Below are 20,630 nucleotides of genomic sequence, written 5' to 3'. Positions count from 1 at the left end.
GAAGGTGTCCAAGGCATCGCACAGCCTGTGATGGCCATGGCTGAGGGTCTCAGCAGTATGTCTGCCTCGCTAGGGGATGTCACCCAGTACCAGGCTGACCTTGATTCAACGCTCTGGGACATGTCCTGCTCTTAGATGGCAATGGCGCTGCAGAGCTTGTCCCAGTAACAGGAAGACATGGCTGAGGTGCTGCAGAGCTTGGCCCAGTCACTGAGGGGGATCGTCGAGGGCATCGACACAATGGTGCAGACCATGGGGAACCGCCAGGGCTGGCAGAGCCAGATGATGCACGGGCAGCTGGGGCTTGAACCAGCTTCCCCTCCATCCCAGTGTGAACCTCAGAGCTCTGTGAGCACCGACCAGGAGCAGGGGCGTTTAGTGTCAACCAGGACCTGTCCCATGGGTGGCGACAATGGCCACCAGCTCTCCCGAGTTCCTGATGAGGCAGCCGGGGTAGGTGGGGGTGAGAGGAGGAGGAGGGGGGGGGGGGGGGGGGGGGGGGGGGCGGGGTGGCTGCACCATTGAGAGAGTGGGGACCTGTATTGAAAAATAAACACCCTTGTGCACAACCAGTAGGAAGCCTTTGTCACTTTCTTCCACAATGCATCGCCGTGTGTAGGTAATGACTGAGCAAGCATTCAGACAGGCAGCGGTCAAACTATGGCATAGATTCAGGAGCACCAGCGCTCAGTTCTCTGTGGATTAGCATCACCCATCCTGCCCTCGACACTGACCCGCTGACAGTACCGACAGTCCCAGCACCTGGGGTGATGCGACACGTACTTGGTAAGGTGGGAAATGGGAGTGGTGGGTGGGTAAGGAAGCGGCGATGGACCATGCGAACTGAATCAGACGACTATGAAGACCTCCCTAGCCCTCCGGGCTTTGTGGAGGACACAGCAAACCATAACAAAGTGGGCGACTCTCCGGGCGGTGTACTGGAGTTCACCTAGGAGCATCTTAGGAGTCCGATGCACTACTCAGTGACAGCCCGGGTGGCTGCATGGGCCTCATTCTACCAGGTCTCCGCTTCGGTCTCCGACCTCTGCTGGTGTCATTAGCCAGGTCGTCAATGTGACCCCTTATCCACCAAGAGCCAACTGGCCATCCTGGGGTGCTCCACGAAGAGAACAGGGATGACCAACTGCCTCAGGATGTAGCTGTCGTGCACACTCCCTGGGAAACGGGCACACGAGTGCATTATCATCATTTAGAGGTCACACACGAGCTGTCTGTTGAGGGAGTGAACCCACTTTCGGATAGCACAGAATACCCCCAGTTGGCCCGGTGAGTGCAGGGCTACATGTGTGGCATCTCTGACTCCCTGGACCTGGGACATCCCGACGATGGAGTAGAAACTGGTCCATGTCAAAAATGATGTAGTCTTCCACTCAGGCGTACAGGCATTTGTGACCTGCCAGATGCACCCGTGGCCTGTGTGATACCACACAGGTTACCACTCATAAGAACTAGGAGCAGGAGTAGGCCATCTGGCCCCTCGAGCCTGCTCCACCATTCAATGAGATCGTGGCTGATCTTTTGTGGACTCAGATCCACTTTCCGGCCTGAACACCATAACCCTTAATCCCTTTATTCTTCAAAAAACTATCTATCTTTACCTTAAAAACATTTAATGAAGGAGCCTCAACTGCTTCACTGGGCAAGGAATTCCATAGATTCACAACCCTTTGGGTGAAGAAGTTCCTCCTAAACTCAGTCCTAAATCTACTTCCCCTTATTTTGAGGCTATGTCCCCTAGTTCTGCTTTCACCCGCCAGTGGAAATAACCTGCCCGCATCTATCCTATCTATTCCCTTCATAATTTTAAATGTTTCTATAAGATCCCCCCTCATCCTTCTAAATTCCAACGAGTACAGTCCCAGTCTACTCAACCTCTCCTCATAATCCAACCCCTTCAGCTCTGGGATTAACCTAGTGAATCTCCTCTGCACACCCTCCAGTGCCAGTATGTCCTTTCTCAAATAAGGAGACAAAAATTGAACACAATACTCCAGGTGTGGCCTGCTAACACCTTATACAATTGCAACATAACCTCCCTAGTCTTAAACTCCATCCCTCTAGCAATGAAGGACAAAATTCCATTTGCCTTCTTAATCACCTGTTGCACCTGTAAACCAACTTTTTGCGACTCATGCACTAGCACACCCAGGTCTCTCTGCACAGCGGCATGCTTTAATATTTTATCGTTTAAATAATAATCTCAACCTCACATTTGTCAACATTGTATTCCATCTACCAGACCCTAGCCCATTCACTTAACCTATCCAAATCCCTCTGCAGACTTCCAGTATCCTCTGCACTTTTCGCTTTACCACTCATCTTAGTGTCATCTGCAAACTTGGACACATTGCCCTTGGTCCCCCAACTCCAAATCATCTATGTAAATTGTGAACAATTGTGGGCCCAACACGGATCCCTGAGGGACACCACTAGCTACTGATTGCCAACCAGAGAAACACCCATTAATCCCCACTTTTTGCTTTCTATTAATTAACCAATCCTCTATCCATGCTACTACTTTACCCTTAATTCCATGGATCTTTATCTTGTGCAGCAACCTTTTGTGTGGCACCTTGTCAAAGGCTTTCTGGAAATCCAGATATACCACATCCATTGGCTCACCGTTATCTACTGCACTGGTAATGTCCTCAAACAATTCCACTAAATTAGTTAGGCATGACCTGCCCTTTATGAACCCATGCTGCGTCTGCCCAATGGGACAATTTCTATCCAGATGCCTCGCTATTTCTTCCTTGATGATAGATTCCAGCATCTTCCCTACTACCGAAGTTAAGCTCACTGGCCTATAATTTCCTGCTCTCTGCCTACCTCCTTTTTTTAAACAGTGGCGTCACGTTTGCTACTTTCCAATCCACCGGGACCACCCCAGAGTCCTGGAATCATAGAATTTACCGTGCAGAAGGACGTCATTCGGCCCTTCGAGTCTGCAATGGTCCTTGGAAAGAACACCCTAATTTGGACCACGCAGCCACCATATCCTCGTAACCCCACCTAACCTTTTGGACACTAAGGGGCAATTTAGAGTGGCCAATCCACCTAACCTGCCCATCTTTGGACTGTGGGAGGAAACTGGAGCACCCGGAGTAAACCCACACACACACTGGAAGAAAGTGCAAACTCCACACAGACAGTAGGCCAGAATTGAACAAGGGCCCTGGCGCTGTGAGGCAGCAGTGCTAACCAGTGTGCCACCGTGCTGCCCATAAAGGTTCAGGGCTCCAGTGATCATGATTGCCACTGGGAGCAGGTGTCCTCCTCCATGTAGTGCCAAGCCTGCGAGGATATAGCACAGGTGTTGCACCATCTCCTTGTTGAGATGGAACCTCCTGTGGCACATGTTGTCCATCATTTGTTCGAATGGCCAGCGGCGCTTGTATACCCTGGGCCGTCGCAGGACTCCCCCTCTGGGTCCCTCCCTAGCCTGAGGGGCGGCCGGGTCCTCAGGGTATGGGATGAGGTCCGGCACATGGGCCACTGCCTCGAGCATCTGCAGACGCTGCTGCGGCCGCCTTCACCGGCGTCTGGCTGCATCGCGCAGAACCAGCACCACTAGGGCAACCTCTGCGTCCAACATCCCTGCCATAGCGTTCAATATCTATGATATTGAGAGTATTTTTGGACGGACAAACAGCGGTGGCTCCCATCTTGGGACCCTCCATTCCCTCATTGATTCCCCTCCCACCACTCTACTCGGAACATCCTCCCTATGTACTCCAGGCCACAGCGGGCCCCCCTCGCCAGGCCCCAGACCCTGTATCCCGGACATCTGCTTGCAACATCAAACAGACCGGGTGCTGGCCCCCTCCCTGTGGCATTCACCCACCCTCCGGCTGTGGATATGTCACCAGAAGCTGTGTCCCAAATCCTGGGTGTTTGGATGTTGGCTGCTCCATGTATGGTGTTGCCTCCCTCAGTGTTCAGGTACATTGTCCAGGCATCAAGGTCTGATTAATATTTTAGGTAATGACTCCCACATGCTGCATGGCTTGCCCACTACAGGAATATACTTGGGTTGTATGAAGTGCCCGCTTAACCACAACTGGCAATTCCCTATTGGCAATAACCTTCAGCTGCACAGCCACAGGCCTCGGCCCTCGGTGGGGGTTATGGGTCGTCCGGGCTAGACGGGCAGGGACAAGGGCTGGCCCCGGAACAGCGAGCGGTTGCCCACCCAGCGCGCCCCGCCCTCCCATGGTGGTCCACCCCTGCGAAGGGTCCCCCCACTCCCAGCCGAGGCTCCCCCAAGCCCTGCCGAGCACAAGGGCAGCAAACCCAGCGCCCCCAGGCTCTTTGCCTGTCAGCAAAAATGGCTACACACCTCCTCAGCTCCGCACAAAAGCCCTACCGCCAGGTTCAAGTTTTTAAAAAGGAGAACTAATCAACGCCAGCACTTCCTGGGGATGCGGCTGAACCAGGGCCGGCCCAAGGTACCGGCAACTCGGGCAGTCGCCCGGGGCGCCATGTGCTAGGGGGCGCCAGAGACTCGGGTCCCGCGCATGCGCAGTTGGGCCGGTGCCAATCAGCGCATGCGCGGTGGCCGCCCCCCCCCCCCCCCAGGGCGGCCCCCTCCGCCCCCCCTGCGACGGCCCCCCCCCCCCCCCCCCGCGGTGGCCCCCTCCGCCCCCCCCGCCCCCCGCCCCCCCCGCTCCCGCCCCGCCGCTCCCGCCCCCCCGCTCCCGCCCCCCCCCCACTCCCGCCCCCTTCGCTCCCGTCACCTCCCGCCCCCCCCCCGCTCCCGCCCCCTCCGTGCCCCCTCCGTCCCCCCCGCTCCCGCCCCCCTCCGTCCCCCCCGCTCCCGCCCCCTCCGTCCCCCCCGCTCCCGTCCCCCCCGCTCCCGTCCCCTCCCGCCCTCTCCGCTCCCGCCCCCTCCGTCCGCCCCCGGCCCCCCCTCCGCTCCCGCCCCCTCCGTCCGCCCCCGGCCCCCCCCTCCGTCCGCCCCCGCCCCCCCCCTCCGTCCACCCCTCCCCCGGCCCCGCCCCCCCCCCCTCCCCCCCCCCTAGGGCGCTGAAGTTCAGCTTGCCCGGGGCGCCAGCAACCCTAGAGCCGGCGCTGCGCTGAACGATGGGATGCCGTTGGATATGGGGTGGCCACACTACGGCGAAATCCCGATCTTGCTGACGGGAGTGGACAGGTTGCATCGCAAACTGTTTGGCGCCTGACGCGGTTCCCGTTTTTGGCCTCGCTCGCTATTCACCGGCCTCGTTACGCTTGAACGCAAGTGTAATGAGGCCAGAAGTTCGTGCCCTGCATCTTTGAATGCTATATTGTGTAGGCAGGTCACAACAAGTACATGTTTCAGAACTTCTGCAATTTTTAATTTAATCTGATGCGTAATTGCATGGAAAAAAAACTGATCAGCACTACAGGGCTGTTATTAAATACAGCCATCCATATTTCACCTGTGGATTTCATACAGTAAATTAGTATGCTTTTAAATAGATTTAGTTTTCTACCTAGGGGCCTCACGGTAGCATGGTGGTTAGCATCAATGCTTCACAGCTCCAGGGTCCCAGGTTCGATTCCCGGCTGGGTCACTGTCTGTGTGGAGTCTGCACGTCCTCCCTGTGTGTGCGTGGGTTTCCTCCGGGTGCTCCGGTTTCCTCTCACAGTCCAAAGATGTGCGGGTTAGGTGGATTGGCCATGCTAAATTGCCCGTAGTGTAAGGTTAATGGGGGGATTGTTGGGTTACGGGTATACAGGTTACGTGGGTTTGAGTAGGGTGATCATTGCTCGGCACAACATCGAGGGCCGAAGGGCCTGTTCTGTGCTGTACTGTTCTATGTTCTACCTCTTACCCTCAAATAGTTTAGATTAATATTGACTGCTTTGGATGGATTTGCCTTGCAAAAACATTAGTATGCATTTGAAATCATCTCTTCCTGGAATATCAGTTTTTATCTCATTGTTGAAGAACTCTAAATTAGTAAAGAAATTCTGGTACGTTGCCAATTTTTGTGTGAATTCATTTAACCTGACTAATCTGACAGCAGAGTGACAGTGAATTGCTGCAGAAATGTGCCTGTAGAACTTTGCCTGCTGCAATAATGCATATAATAACACAGGATATTATTGATGAGTGTCCTTGAAGATTAATGTGCAGTTACTTGTTTCAATTGGAAATGCCAAAGGTTTCCATGGCAATCTTGGAAACCTAAAGATTTAGTTCCCTTTATGCCTTAATTTGCAAAAGTATGCTTTCTTTTAGAATGTATGTCTCAAGATTGCCACCTACACTTGGAAGCTGGTAACATGCTGAGTAATTTAAATGTCTGAGTGATTTTGCAAATGATGCGCCACCTAATTTTTGTTGATTGTTTGCAACCTGTTGCATTGCACAGTCCCTGTAAGATTGCTGTGCGACTGCACTTGCAGATGTCAAAGGGAATTCTGGCTGTGCACGGCATCTTTGTTTCACTCTGGGGTATTGGTGCAATTTAGAAGATTTAGATTTATTGTCCATACATGAAAAACATAAGACGTATGATAAATGCACAATGTAAATACATGGACATCGGGTGAAGCATACGGAGTGCAGTGCTACACAGAAGAGAAGATAGGGCAGCACGGTAGCACAAGTGGATAGCACTGTGGCTTCACAGCGGCAGGGTCCCAGGTTCGATTCCCCGCAGGGTCACTGTCTGTGCAGAGTCTGCACGTTCTCCCCGTGTCTGTGTGGGATTCCTCCTGGTGCTCCAGTTTCCTCCCACAGTCCAAAGACGTCCAGGTTAGGTGGATTGGCCATGATAAATTGCCCTTAGTGACCAAAAAGGTTAGGAGGGGTTATTGGGTTACGGGGATGGGGTGGACGTGAGGGCTTAAGGGGTCGGTGTAGACGCGATGGGCCGAATGGCCTCTCTGCACTGTATGGTCTATGTGTGGAGAGATCAGTTCAGTCCATAGGGTCATTCAGGAGTCTGGTAACGGTGGGGAAGAAGCTGTTTTTTGAATCTGTTGGAAGAGAGAATAACCCGGGTGGGAGGGTCTTTAATTATGCTGCCGGCTTTCCCAAGGCAGCGGAGGTTAAACAGAGTAAATGGATGGGAGGCGGGTTTGTGTGATGAACCGGGCTGTGTTCATGACTCTCTGTAGTTTCTTATGGTCTTGGGCCGAGCAGTTGCCATACCAGACTGTGCTGCATCCAGATAGGATGTTTCCTATGGTGTATCTGTAAAAATTGGTAAGAGTCAATGTGGACATGCTGAATTTCCTTAGCTTCCTGAGGAAGTATAACACTGTTGTGCTTTCTTGAACGTCGCGTCAACGTGGGTGAACCAGGACAGATTGTTGTTGGTGTGTACACCTGGGAATTTCCTCAGGCTTCATAAACCTTTATTTATAATTTATTGTTATTCTGCTCCTTCCACACTTTTTGAGATCACATCCTTAACCTTTCCTCAATGGCTAGCTGCTGAAAGTGCATTACAGTGACCTATAATTACTGGATCTGAAAACTTCCTTCCATTAATACTCTGTAGTGTTGTGACGTTAATAAAGATTATTATTATTTATCTCATCTACGGCGACACGGTGGCACAGTGGTTAGCACTGCTGCCTCACAGCATTGAGGACCCGGGTTCGATCCTGGCGCCAGGTCACTGTCTGTGTGGAGTTTGCACATTCTCCCAGTGTCTGCGTGGGTCTCACCCCTCGCAACACAAACATGCTGCAGGGTAGGTGGATTGGCCATGCTAATTCGCCCCTTAATTGGAAGATAAAACAATTGGGTGCTCTAAATAAAAAGTGTCAAAATGTTTCAATATTCTATCTGCCATGAAGTGTGAGGGATTTTCAGTTCTCATTTGAACAATGCTGGAAAGATGTGGTAATAAAATTAAATTGCTGCTTTTAGATCCTTCTGCCTACTGACCAAACTGAAGATCACCATTAGCATCCAAGGTCATGTTGGAGTTGTATAGAATATTGGTGAGGCCACAGCTGGAGTACTGTGTGCAGTTCTGGTTGCCGCATTATAGAAAGGATGCGATTGCACTGGAGCGGGTGCAGAGGCGATTCACCAGGATGTTGCCTGGGATGGAATATTTAAGTCAATAAGAGAGGTTGGATAAGCTTGGGTTGTTTTCACTGGAGCAGAGAAGACCGAGGGTGTGACCTGATCAAGGTATATAAGATTATGAGGGGTTTGGATAGGGAATAGTTGTTCCCCCTAGTTGAAAGGTCGATTATGAGGGGACGCAAATTCAAGTTGAGGGGTGGGGGCTTCAGGGGGGCGATTTGAGGAAAATCTATTTTACCCAGAGGGCGGTGACAGTGTGGTGCACACTACCTGGGAGGTGGTAGAGGCGGTTTGCCTCACATCATTTAAAAAGTACCTGGATGAGCACTTGGCACGTTTTAACATTCGAGGCCAGAGGTCAAGTGCTGGCAAATGGGATTAGGATTGGCAGATCAGGTGCTTTCATGCGGCGGTGCAGACTCGATGGGCCGAAGGGCCTTTTCTGCACTGTATTTTTCTATGATTCTGAAGCCTTCTATCCCCATTTGTTCCTTCCTTGTTTAATGATAAGGGCGAAAGCTAAAACCAAGAGCCAAGCATATAATGCATCTGTAAGTGAAGTTTGTGCATAATGGTTCATTACTGCCAATTTTCTTTACATTTTTCCATTACACTAACTAAAGAGCACTACAATTAGGGATAATTGCGAGCAGTAATGAAGTGCTACATTTAGTAGCTGTGCATGTCTTGCTCTTCAAGATTTTGCCTTTGCATCTTGAGCATTTTGCAATATTTCTGATCTAAATTTTAAAATTTCCTGACTTCGTTATTGCCTTTAATTTTGAATTAACTTGTGGAAAAGCAGCACACTTTTATAATGGAAATTCTGTTTACTTTAAACTAAACTTTAACTTCACCCGTGAGGTGGGGGGTGTCGGTCGGCCTTTGCCTTTATCCTTGATGGTACAAGGTGCGAATGAAGACAAAGTCGCAGGGTGAATGGGTAACTAACCAGAACACCATGATTTAGGAACAAAACCAGAAAATACTGGACACTCTGCAAGTCTGACAGAATCTGTGGAGAGAGAAGTGCGCTAATATTTTGAGTCTGGATGACTCTTTGTCAAAGCTGGGGAGAACTGGAAATAGGGTCCAGTTCCAACTGGAAATAGGGACCAGTTCTCTCCAGCTTTGAGAAAGAGTCATCCAGACTCGAAATGTTACAGGACCACTGGAGAACCTTCCAAGCGATTTTTCACAGTGCTCAGCAAAGGTTTATACTAACAAAAAGGAAGGATGGTAGAAAGAGGGAAAATTGACCGTGGATATGTAAGGAAATAAGGGAGAGTATCAAATTGAAGGAAAAAGCATACAAAGTGGCAAAGATTGGTGGGAGACTAGAGGACTGGGAAATCTTTATGGGGCAACAGAAAACTACTAAAAAAAGCTATAAAGAAGAGTAAGATGGATTGAGAGAGCAAACTTGCTCAGAATATAAAAACAGATAGTAAAAGTTTCTACAAATATATAAAACAAAAAAGAGTGGCTAAGGTAAATATTGGTCCTTTAGAGGATGAGAAGGGAGTTTTAATAATGGGAGATGAGGAAATGGCTGAGGAACTGGACAGGTTTTTTGGGTCGGTCTTCACAGTGGAAGACACAAATAACATGCCAGTGACTGATAGAAATGAGGCTATGACAGATGAGGACCTTGGGAGGATTGTTATCACTAAGGAGGTAGTGATGGGCAAGCTAATAGGGCTAAAGGTAGACAAGTCTCCTGGCCCTGATGGAATGCATCCCAGAGTGCTGAAAGAGATGGCTAAGGAAATTGCAAATCCACTAGTGATAATTTATCAAAATTCACTAGACTCTGGGGTGGTCCCGGTGGATTGGAAATTAGCAAACGTGACATTTAAAAAAGGAGGTAGGCAGAGAGCGGGTAATTATAGGCCAGTGAGCTTAACTTCAGTAGTAGGGAAGATGCTGAAATCTATCATCAAGGAAGAAATAGCAAGGCATCGGGATAGATATTGTCCCATTGGGCAGACGCAGCATGGGTTCATAAAGGGCAGGCCGTGTCTAACTAATTTGGTGACATTTTTTGAGGACATTACCAGTGCAGTAGATAACGGGGAGCCAATGGATGTGGTATATCTGGATTTCCAGAAAGCCTTTGACAAGGTGCCACACAAAAGGTTGCTGCACAAGATAAAGATCCATGGAATTAAGGGTAAAGTAGTAGCATGGATAGAGGATTGGTTAATTAATAGAAAGCAAAGAGTGGGGATTAATGGGTGTTTCTCTGGTTGGCAATCAGTAGCTAGTGGTGTCCCTCAGGGATCCGTGTTGGACCCACAATTGTTCACAATTTACATAGATGATTTGGAGTTGGGGACCAAGGGCAATGTGTCCAAGTTTGCAGATGACACTAAGATGAGTGGTAAAGCGAAAAGTGCAGAGGATACTGGAAGTCTGCAGAGGGATTTGGATAGGTTAAGTGAATGGGCTAGAGTCTGGTAGATGGAATACAATGTTGATAAATGTGAGGTTATCCATTTTGGTAGGAATAACAGCAAACAGGATTATTATTTAAATGATAAAATATTAAAGCATGCTGCTGTGCAGAGAGACCTGGGTGTGCTAGTGTATGAGTCACAAAAAGTTGGTTTAAAGGTGCAACTGGTGATTAAGAAGGCGAATCGAATTTTGTCCTTCATTGCTAGAGGGGTGGAGTTTAAGACTAGGGAGGTTATGTTACAATTGTATAAGGTGTTAGCAGGCCACACCTGGAGTACTGTGTTCAGTTTTTGTCTCCTTACTTGAGAAAGGACATACTGGCACTGGAGGGTGTGCAGAGGAGATTCACTAGTTTAATCCCAGAGCTGAAGGGTTGGATTATGAGGAGAGGTTGAGTAGACTGGGACTGTACTCGTTGGAATTTAGAAGGATGAGGGGGGATCTTATAGAAACATTTAAAATTATGAAGGGAATAGATAGGATAGATGCGGGTAGGTTGTTTCAACTGGTGGATGAAAGCAGAACTAGTGGTCATAGCCTCAAAATAAGGGGAAGTAGATTTAGGACTGAGTTTAGGAGGAACTTCTTCACCCAAAGGGTTGTGAATCTATATAATTCCTTGCCCAGTGAAGCAGTAGAGGCCCCTTCATTGAATGTTTTTAAGATAAAGATAGATCGTTTTTTGAAGAATAAAGGGATTAAGGGTTATGGTGTTTGGGCCGGAAAGTGGAGCTGAGTCCACAAAAGATCAGCCATGATCTCATTGAATGGTGGAGCAGGCTCGAGGGGCCAGATGGCCTACTCCTGCTCCTAGTTCTTATGTTAGTTCTCTTCTCTCTCCACAGATGCTGTCAGACCTGCTGTGATTGTCCAGCATTTTCTGTTTTTGTTTCTGATTTGTTTCTGATGTTTCTGTTTCTGCATCTACCGTAATTTGCCTTTTTTATCATGATTCAAGAATCCATTCAAATAGCAGAATTAAAAAGGAACCTGGTAGTGACAGGGAAAGTATAGTTAGGGAGGTTAAGGTACTGTTTTCTGCCATTGCGATCGGCAGCTCTTGTGTGGCCTGCCTCGTGCCAGGGTAAAGAATATTGCCTTATAGTTGGAGAAGAATTTGAAATGGAAGGCATGGATCACGCCGTTGTTCACGTAGTAACGACATAGGTAGAATTAGAAATGAGAATCTGTTGAGAGAGTTTGTGGAGATATGGTCAAAAGGAAAATGTAGCTCCTGTCAAGTAATAATCTCTGAATCGTTACCTGACTGACATGCAAATTGACATAGGGACAAACAGATTAGAAGTTTAAATGTGAAGCTGCATGTGAAACATGGGAAAAGAGGTTTCAATTCATGGGACAGTGGTATCGGTACTGGGGAAACAGCTGTTGCTTTGGGTCTGGGCTCTACTTAAACTCCACTTAAATCAGACTGGGAAAAGTGTCTTTGTGAATTAATTAACTGGCACAGTGGATGGGGCTTAAAACTAAAGAAGAAAGTGGCGGAGGATCCAGGGAAGGATCAATTCAAATACAGAAAGAGAAGTGTCAAGGCTAGAGAGCAGAACAGCAATTAGGGTAAAAATTGGCAGAGTGGGTCAGGAAGGGACAAACGGAGAACAAAGGCAATTGTGATTGATGTGGCATCAGGAAAAACAATCTAAAAATGTTAAAGATAAACCAAGTATATTGGGATGTACAATGTGTTCACGATAATAGATGAATAAATAGCACAGATAAAAGTAAATTGCTTTGATCTAATAGTCATTGTGAACATGTGGTTGCAGAGACACCAAGGTTAGGAATTAAATATTCTAGGCTATTTGACTTTAGAAGAGGTGGGCAAAATGGAAAAGGCTGTGGGCGACAGTGGGGAGGAGGTTTCTGTCATAGAGAGAAAGGATCTGGGCTCTGAAAAGCAGGATGTAGAATCAGCTCAAGTGATGCTGAGAAATAATAAGGGACAGAAAACACTGGTGAGAACAGTTTGTAGCCTTAGTTTTTAGTGTTGAGCTGAATACAAACCAATAAAGTAGGGGAGTATGTAACAACGATAATGAAGTAATCATGGCTAACTTGTATTTTAGGCAGGACAAACCAAATTTGCAGTAATGTTTTGGAGGTAGAGTTTATGAAACACATTGAAGATAATTTTATGGAGCAGTATATTGAAGAACCAACTTGGGAACAGAGCATTTGAGATTTCATGTTGCTTCATGTGATTAAGTTAATTAATGATTTTAATTGTAAAGGTCTCTCCAGGAAAGAGTGATCATGGCACATTTGATGTTGCGTTTGAAAATGATTTTATTTAGTGTGAAAATAGGGTCCTAAAAACCATGTAGGGTTTAACAGGTGAGTTGATTCAGGTAGACTGGGAGATTATATTAAAATATATGATGGTAGATATGCAATGTCAAACATTTAAAGAACTTATTCATAATTTGCATTAAATACATTCCTCAAATCTAAAAGCAGCCACAGGAAAGTGGTCCAGCTATGGCTAACAAATGAAAATAGAGTATTAGATTAAAGAAGATACTTAGAATGTTGCTTTTAAAAAAGTGGATAACCTGAGGATTGGGAGGATTTTAAAATTCAGCAAAGGAGGACCAAGATCTGTTACTGAAAGAGAAAATAGAATGTGAGTAATAGTAGATTAGCAAAGGACATTAAAACAGGATGTAAAAGCTTCCATAGATATACGAAAAGGAAGAGCTTTTCAAAAGTAAATGTGTATCTTTTGCAGGAGAGTGACAAAATGATTGGCAGAGACTTTATTGTTGTGTCCAATTCTGGGCACCACGCTTTAGAACAGATGTGAAGGCATTGGAGAGGGCACAGATACTTATTTGTTAGAATGGTTATGAAGATGAGAAACTGGAATAGGAAAGTTGGGATCAAGGGTGCCTTCTCTTTAGACAAGGTTGAAAGGAGATTTGGTTAAGATATTCAAAGTCATGAGGGAATCTGGACAGGGTAGATAGGGAAAAACTGTTCCTTTTGATGGAAGACTCAAGAACCAGAGGACACTGATGTCGTGTGAGAGTACCTTTAAGAAATCAGTGTTTATATATGGGTATGTATATAAATATCTGTAGTGAGAGTACCTTTAAGAAATGGATGTTCATTACTGCAGTGATGTCAGAGTGGGTGGAGCTGGGCTGTCTGTCAGCTTTTTACTTTCATTTTTGAGCAGGCTGCAGGGTGTGTTTTAGTTTAGTTTGCAGTGTTGGAGCTGAAGCCAGACCAAGCAGGTGTACAAAGACTATCTCTTGATCATTTGGTGAATGCAGAATTATAAATGTTTACAGTAGTGACCTTAACCTGATGTGCTTCTGATAAAGCTTTTGTTTTTAAGTTGTATGGATGTTAAAAAGGAAAGCTTAAAGGTTTATTTTGTGTTGTAGTCTTTGGGGGTTGTATTTGAATTAATGGTTGCTAAGATGTTCACTATGTTTTAAAAAGGTTAACTTAGTTCATAGAATAAACATTGTTTTGCTTTCAAAAATACTTTTCCATATCTGCTGTACCACACCTGTGGAGTGGGCCGTGTGCTCCCCATACCACAATCTGTTAAAAGTTGTGGGTCAGGTGAACTCCATGATACACTTTGGGGTTCTCTAAACCCTGGCCCATAACAAATTGGGGGCTCGAGGGAGATATAAGTCTATCTATTAGATTGGCTTAGTGAACTTAAAGACAGTGAGGGGTGAGAATATTGTGGGTGCTTTTCAGGTGTGGTATTTTAGTTTAAGTATGGAGTATGTTGTGGACAATGGTGCTTTCAGAGGCTCTGAAGTTTTTGGGATGGAGACGGTCACATGCAGTACCTTCGGACAGAGACTAAAAGCAGACTGTGAGATTTGGCAAAAACATTGCAGATAACATTACCTGACAAAATGTGAAAAGATGAGGTAATTGTGGCGGTGGCTAAGCATTTAAAGTTGCCTGAGATACAGTTTGACTCATTGGAAATGGCAAACATTCAGTTGCAAATTAAACAAATGGAACACGAGAAAGAATTAAAGCAGCTTGAATATGAAAGAGAGAAAGAGAAAAGAGAAAGGGAGAGAGGAAAGAGAAAGATAGAGAGGAAAGAGAAAGAGAGAGAGGAGAAAGAGAGAGAGAGGAAAAAAAGAGAAGAAAGGAAAACAGAAAGAACAGCCTAGCAGAACAAAAAGAAAGAAAGGAAGAAACAGATCAGGGAAAAAGATAAAGAGAGGGAGTCTGAACTTCAGAAAATGACAATGAAACATGACAGTCAGTGAAAATTGGCAGATGTCAAGGGAATCGTACAGTTGGATGATAGTGATGAGGACAGTGAGAAAGAGCGTCAAAGTCGAAGGCTTGGTAGGAATCTATTTAAATATGTCCAAGCATTGCCAAGGTTTGATGCGAAGGAGGTAGACGCCTTTTTCATTTCATTTGAGAAGGTAGCTAAACAAATGAAATGGCCACAGGACATGTTGGTATTACTGATTCAAACAAAACCATTAGGTAGGTGAAGTAGTAGCTAGTGAAGTGTTTGCATCACTACCGGAGGAGGTATCTGGGACATATGAGAAGGTGAAAAAATCCATCTTGGGTGCATATGTGCCTGAAGCTTACAGACAAAGGTTTAGAAATTTAAGGAAAGAATTTGGTCATACATACATGGAGTTTGAAAGGCTCAAACAGAGTAATTTTGACAGGTGGATAAGGGCTTTGAAAATATACCAAACCTATGAAGCTCTCAGAGAAATTATACTTTTGGAGGAGCTTAAAAATTCAATTCCTGATGTAGTGAGAACTCATGTGGAAGAGCAGAGGGTTAAAACTGCGAGATTAGCAGTAGAATTGGCAGATGATTATGAATTAATTCATAAATCAAAGCTTGGTTTCCAACATCAGTTTCAGCCTGTGAGGGATAGAAACTGGGGACATGAGAAATACTCAAGTGGTAAAGGTGATCTGATAGGAGATAATAAGGAGAGTGTACCTCCGATTAAAAAAGAAATCCAGGAGCATGGAAAAGGAATGAAAAATTTCAAATGTTCTCACTGTAATCTAGGCCATGTAAAGTCACAGTGTTGGTGGTTGAAGAAAAGCACTGGGAAGGCTGATGTGGTAAAACAGGATAAGACAGTGGGGTTTGTTAAAGTGGTAAAGGAAAGCCGAAGTGAAGTGAAGGAGATGCAAAAGATTGTACAGCCTGATCAAGAGGTGATTGAGAAGAAGGTGCCAGGTCTTTTTAAAGAATTTACTTGTGTGGGTAAAGTTTACCCATGTGTATCAGGAGGAGCAGGTAAATAAGTCACAATTTTAAGAGATACGGGAGCTAGTCAATCTTTAATGGTAAGAGATGAGGAGTTAGGTAGTCTGGGAAGAATGTTGCCAGAAAAGGTGGTAATATGTGGAATTCAGGGTGAGAGGAGTCGTGTTCAATTATATAAGGTAAGGTTGGAAAGTCCAGTGAAGAGTGGTAAAGTGGTAGTAGGAGTACTGGAGAAACTATCTTGTCCAGGAATACAGTTTATCTTGGGTAATGATATAGCTGGATCGCAGGAGGGAGTGATGCCTACGGTGGTTGATAAGCCAGTGGAAAATCAGACAACTGAAGTGTTGAAGGACGAATATCCAGGGATTTTTCCGGATTGTGTAGTAACAAGGTCGCAAAGTTACAGGTTAAGACGAGGAGAAATCGATGAGTGAGGATGAAGTGGAAGTGCAATTATCAGAAACGATTTTTGATCAGGTGGTTGAAAATGAACAAGAACAGGTGGAGGATGAGGCGGAAACTTTTAGTTCAGGAAAATTGGCGGAGATACAACAGAAAGATGTGGAAATAAAACGGATGTATCAGAAAGCATTATACAGAAGAGGAATCTGACTGTATACCAGAGTTGTATTACCGTAAAAGTGATATCTTGATGAGAAAATGGAGACCTTTACATATGCAGGCGGATGAAAAATGGGCAGAAGTTCATCAAGTAGTATTGCCGGTAGGGTATAGAAAGGAGGTGTTGCGAGTTGCACATGAGGTGCCAATGGGAGGTCATTTGGGAGTAAGGAAAACTCGAGCTAAAATCCAGAAACATTTTTATTGGCCTGGACTACATAAAGATGTAGTTAAATTTTGTCAATCATGTCACACATGTCAAGTGATAGGGAAACCTCAAGCAGTGATAAAACCAGTGCCCTTAATACCCATTCCAGCATTTGAGGAACCTTTTACAAGGGTCCTACTTGATTGCGTAGGACCGCTTCCGAAAACGAAAAGTGGGAATCAATATCTCTTGACTATAATGGATGTGTCTACTAGGTTTCCCGAGGCCATTCCAGTACGTAATATTACAGCTAAAAATATTGTGGAGGAGTTACTTAAATTCTTTACTAGATATGGACTACTCACAGAAATACAATTGGATCAAGGATCAAATTTAACCTCAAGGTTATTCAAAGATGTTATGGATAGCTTAGGAATAAAACAATTTAAATCAACTGCGTCCTATCCAGATTCGCAGGGAGCGTTAGAAAGGTGGCATCAGACATTAAAGACAATGTTGAGGGCTTATTGTCAAGATTATCCAGAGGATTGGGATATAGGAATTCTATTTGTACTGTTTGCAATTCGGGATGCACCTAATGAGTCAACCAAATTTAGTCCTTTAGAACTAATTTTTGGTCATGAGGTAAGAGGACCACTTAAATTGATTAAGGAAAAATTGTTGAGTGAGAAATCGGAACTTACATTATTGGATTACGTGTCAAATTTTAGGGAACGATTAAATAGAGCAGGTAAATTGGCTGGACAACATTTAAAAGTTGCACAAAATGTGTAGCAGACAAGAAATCCAAAGTTTGTAGTTTTGCCAGTGGAGATAAAGTTTTAGCATTGTTACCAGTGGTAGGTGAACCTTTAAAAGCAAGGTTTTGTGGACCTTATCAGATTGAAAGGAAATTGAGTGAGGTGAATTATGTGGTAAAAACACCAGATAGAAGGAAGACCCACCGAGTGTCATGTGAATATGCTTAAAAGGTACTTTGAAAGGGAAGGAGAGAAAAAGGGAGGTTTTAATGATTCTAACTCAAAGTGACTAACCAAATCCAGATGACTGTGAATTTGACATACCTCAAATTAAATTGGAAAACGCGGATGTTCTTAAAAATTGGGATAAATTGTTGTTACCTACCAGAGGAAAAACGGACTGACTTGAAAGAGTTATTGATATCGCGTGGGCAAGTTTGTGGAGATAAATTGGGAAGTACTAAAATGGCTATGCATAATGTAGATGTGGGAAATGCTGTTCCAATCAAACAACATCCATACAGACTTAACCCATTAAAATTGGCACAGGTTAACTAAGAGATTGAGGGTATGCTTAACAATGGCATAAGTGAAGTGGGTTGCAGCCAGTGGAGCTCACCCATAGTGATGGTGCCTAAACCAGACGGTACCCAATGGTTGTGTGTGGACTATAGAAAGGTTAATGCAGTCACAAGAACGGACTCTTATCGTATCCCACGTTTGTAGGATTGCATTGCGAAAGTGGGACAATCAGCTTTTATTTCCAAACTGGATTTACTTAAAGGTTACTGGCAGGCACCTTTATCCGAAAGGGTGAAGGAGATTTCAGCTTTTGTGACTCCAGATGGTATGTACCAATTCAAAGGTATGAAAAAGGCCCCAGCCACATTTCAACGGTTAACTAAGAAAGTCATTTCAGGATTACCCAATTGTGTGGTATACATCGGCAATCTGGTAATTTTCAGCCAGACATGGACAGAACATTTAAAACATCTGATGGAGTTATTGAATCGACTTCAGGAGGCAGGTTTGGTGGTAAACCTAGCCAAAATTTAATTTGGACAAGCCCAAGTCACTTTCCTTGGCCATACAATCGGGCAGGGTCGAATGGTCACACGGGATGTGAAACCAACAGTTATTGAGGATTTTCCGATACCCTCCAGATAAAGGGAAATAATGCGATTTCTTGGCATGAGTGGATTTGATCGAACATTTGTGCAAATGTTTTGTAGCGTGGTTGCTCCACTGATGGACTTGCTGAAGAAACGTTGAAAATTTCAGTGGATAGCGGAGTTTCAACAGGCATTTGACTGCCCGAAAACTGTGATAACCAATGTTCCTGTGTTGGAGAATTGCAAGGGACTCGGATTGAACTGAAGTATCTGACTTTAAAGAGAACTGCCGAGGCGTAGAGCAATGGACAGATCGTGCAGAGACCTTCTTGTTCAAAGAGACTGTCAATCGAACGGGTTTCAGTTGGAGGAAGAAGAACAAAAATGGACTATATTATTGTACCTGTTTGTGTGTTGTTTTTTTAAATGAAAAAGTATATTTACTGTGCGCATTTATTAAAGGATAGTGAAAGGGTGAAAAATGAAAACATCTTGAAGTTGCTGGTTTATTTATTTTTTCTTGGGGGGAGGTGTCATGTGAGAGTACCTTTAAGAAATGGCTGTTTATAAATGGGCGTGTATATAAATATCTATAGTTAGAATACCTTTTAAGAAATGGGTGTTTATTGCTGCATTGATTCAGAGTGGGTGGAGCTGGGCTGTCTGTCAACTTTTTACTTTCGTTTTAGACTGTTTGCTGCAAGGTGTGTTTTAGTTTTGTTTTCAGAGCTGGATAGCTGCAATCGCAGCCAGAAGGTGTATGAATCTCTGTCTGTAATCTAAACATTGTAAATCGATCCTGGTGATTTAAAACTAATAACAGTAGTGACTTTAACCTGATGTGCTTCTGGTAAAAGGTGTTTTCAATCTTATGGATGTTAAAAGGAAAGCTTAAAGGATTACTTAGTGTTGTATTCTTTGGGGGTTGTATTTGAATTGATGGTTGCTAAGATGTTTTAAAACTATGTTTTAAAAAGGTTAACTTGAGTTCATAGAATAAACATTGTTTTGCTTTAAAAAATACTTTTCCATTTCTGCTGTACCACACCTGTAGAGTGGGCCGTGTGCTCCCGATACCGCAATCTATTAAAAGTTGTGGGTCAGGTGAACTCCATGATACACTTTGGGTTCTCTAAATCCTGGCACATTACAATATGAATTCCTATTATTAAATGCAGAGATTAAGCAGTCTCCAAGTTACTTCCAAAAAACATTTTGGAGCCTTCCATCATATTTGGCAGAAGCAGGACCTGCTGATGGCACTTTGAAACATGAAAATTAACCATGTTGATGCTCCACAGACCTTTCCTGGCAAGCTGGTTGAGATTGAAGCTTACAAGGACCTCAAACATTTTCCAGCAGCGCTTCCTACTCTACATAGCCTTTGGCTAGAAAATGCCCAAATGTAATGTTTAACAGCGTGTGTACACTGGAACATTGCATGAAAGAATTGCAAAAGTTCTGTAATATTTTAGAAGTTATCATGGCATGTTTAGCTGTAGGGGGAGAGCTGCAATTGCAGCTTGGGCGCCAACTTTAATATGGCAGGTCAGCTTTTGTTTCTCCAGATTGTTTTTTGTTTATCGTATGAAACAAATTCACTGTTCCATCTTTATTGATCGAGCTATCTTTATTCTTTAGAGCTAACAAAATCACATTCTTAAGTGCTGAGGAAAATGGGTTTCAGTTTTGTGGAAATGCTTAATTAAATATTATAGAATCCTGCTTTATGTGGGGACAAAAAACGCAAAGGTTCTACATCTGTACTTGTATTTATGTCACATATTCTGATAGAGTCTGTAACATTAGCTAATATATGAACTATCAGTAATGTACTTTATGCGAGTGAATGATTTTTATAACCTCATTGTTTGCTACATGTTGAGATACCTTTTGGAACTTGCTGGTTTATGTAACTGGTCTTTCAGATCACGTATCTGTTGGAGGGCTTGGAGACAGCTTTTATGAATATTTGCTCAAGGCATGGTTGATGTCAGACAAGACTGATGAAGAAGCCCGGAAAATGTATTATGATGCAGTTCAGGTAAACAGGGCATTTTAATCTTTTATTCAGTCTCTTGGTGATAGTAGTGTACATAAGGTTTCATTAAAAAATATTGTGTGGAAAGTGTGAACAAATTTAGTGCTTCTATTTGAACGGTTATAAACTGCAAATTAATTAGATAATGGCTTTGTAGCTTTGATTTGGGGA

At 44.6% G+C, this 20,630-nt stretch overlaps 1 protein-coding gene across 1 annotated transcript in view; it reads left to right on the top strand.

Moving 5' to 3' along the window:
• The window catches only part of man1a1 (mannosidase, alpha, class 1A, member 1), a 557,208-nt gene that overhangs the window by 503,165 nt on the left and 33,413 nt on the right, over positions 1 to 20,630 (top strand). Inside the window, exon 8 of the mRNA XM_038799696.1 lies at positions 20,347 to 20,462. Within this exon, the coding sequence (XP_038655624.1) occupies positions 20,347 to 20,462 (116 nt within the window). The remainder of the gene's footprint in view (positions 1 to 20,346; positions 20,463 to 20,630) is intronic.

The sequence above is a fragment of the Scyliorhinus canicula genome, chromosome 6 (genome assembly GCF_902713615.1).
Source record: "Scyliorhinus canicula chromosome 6, sScyCan1.1, whole genome shotgun sequence".
NCBI lineage: Eukaryota > Metazoa > Chordata > Chondrichthyes > Carcharhiniformes > Scyliorhinidae > Scyliorhinus > Scyliorhinus canicula.
This window is presented reverse-complemented; position numbering and strand designations above follow the sequence as displayed.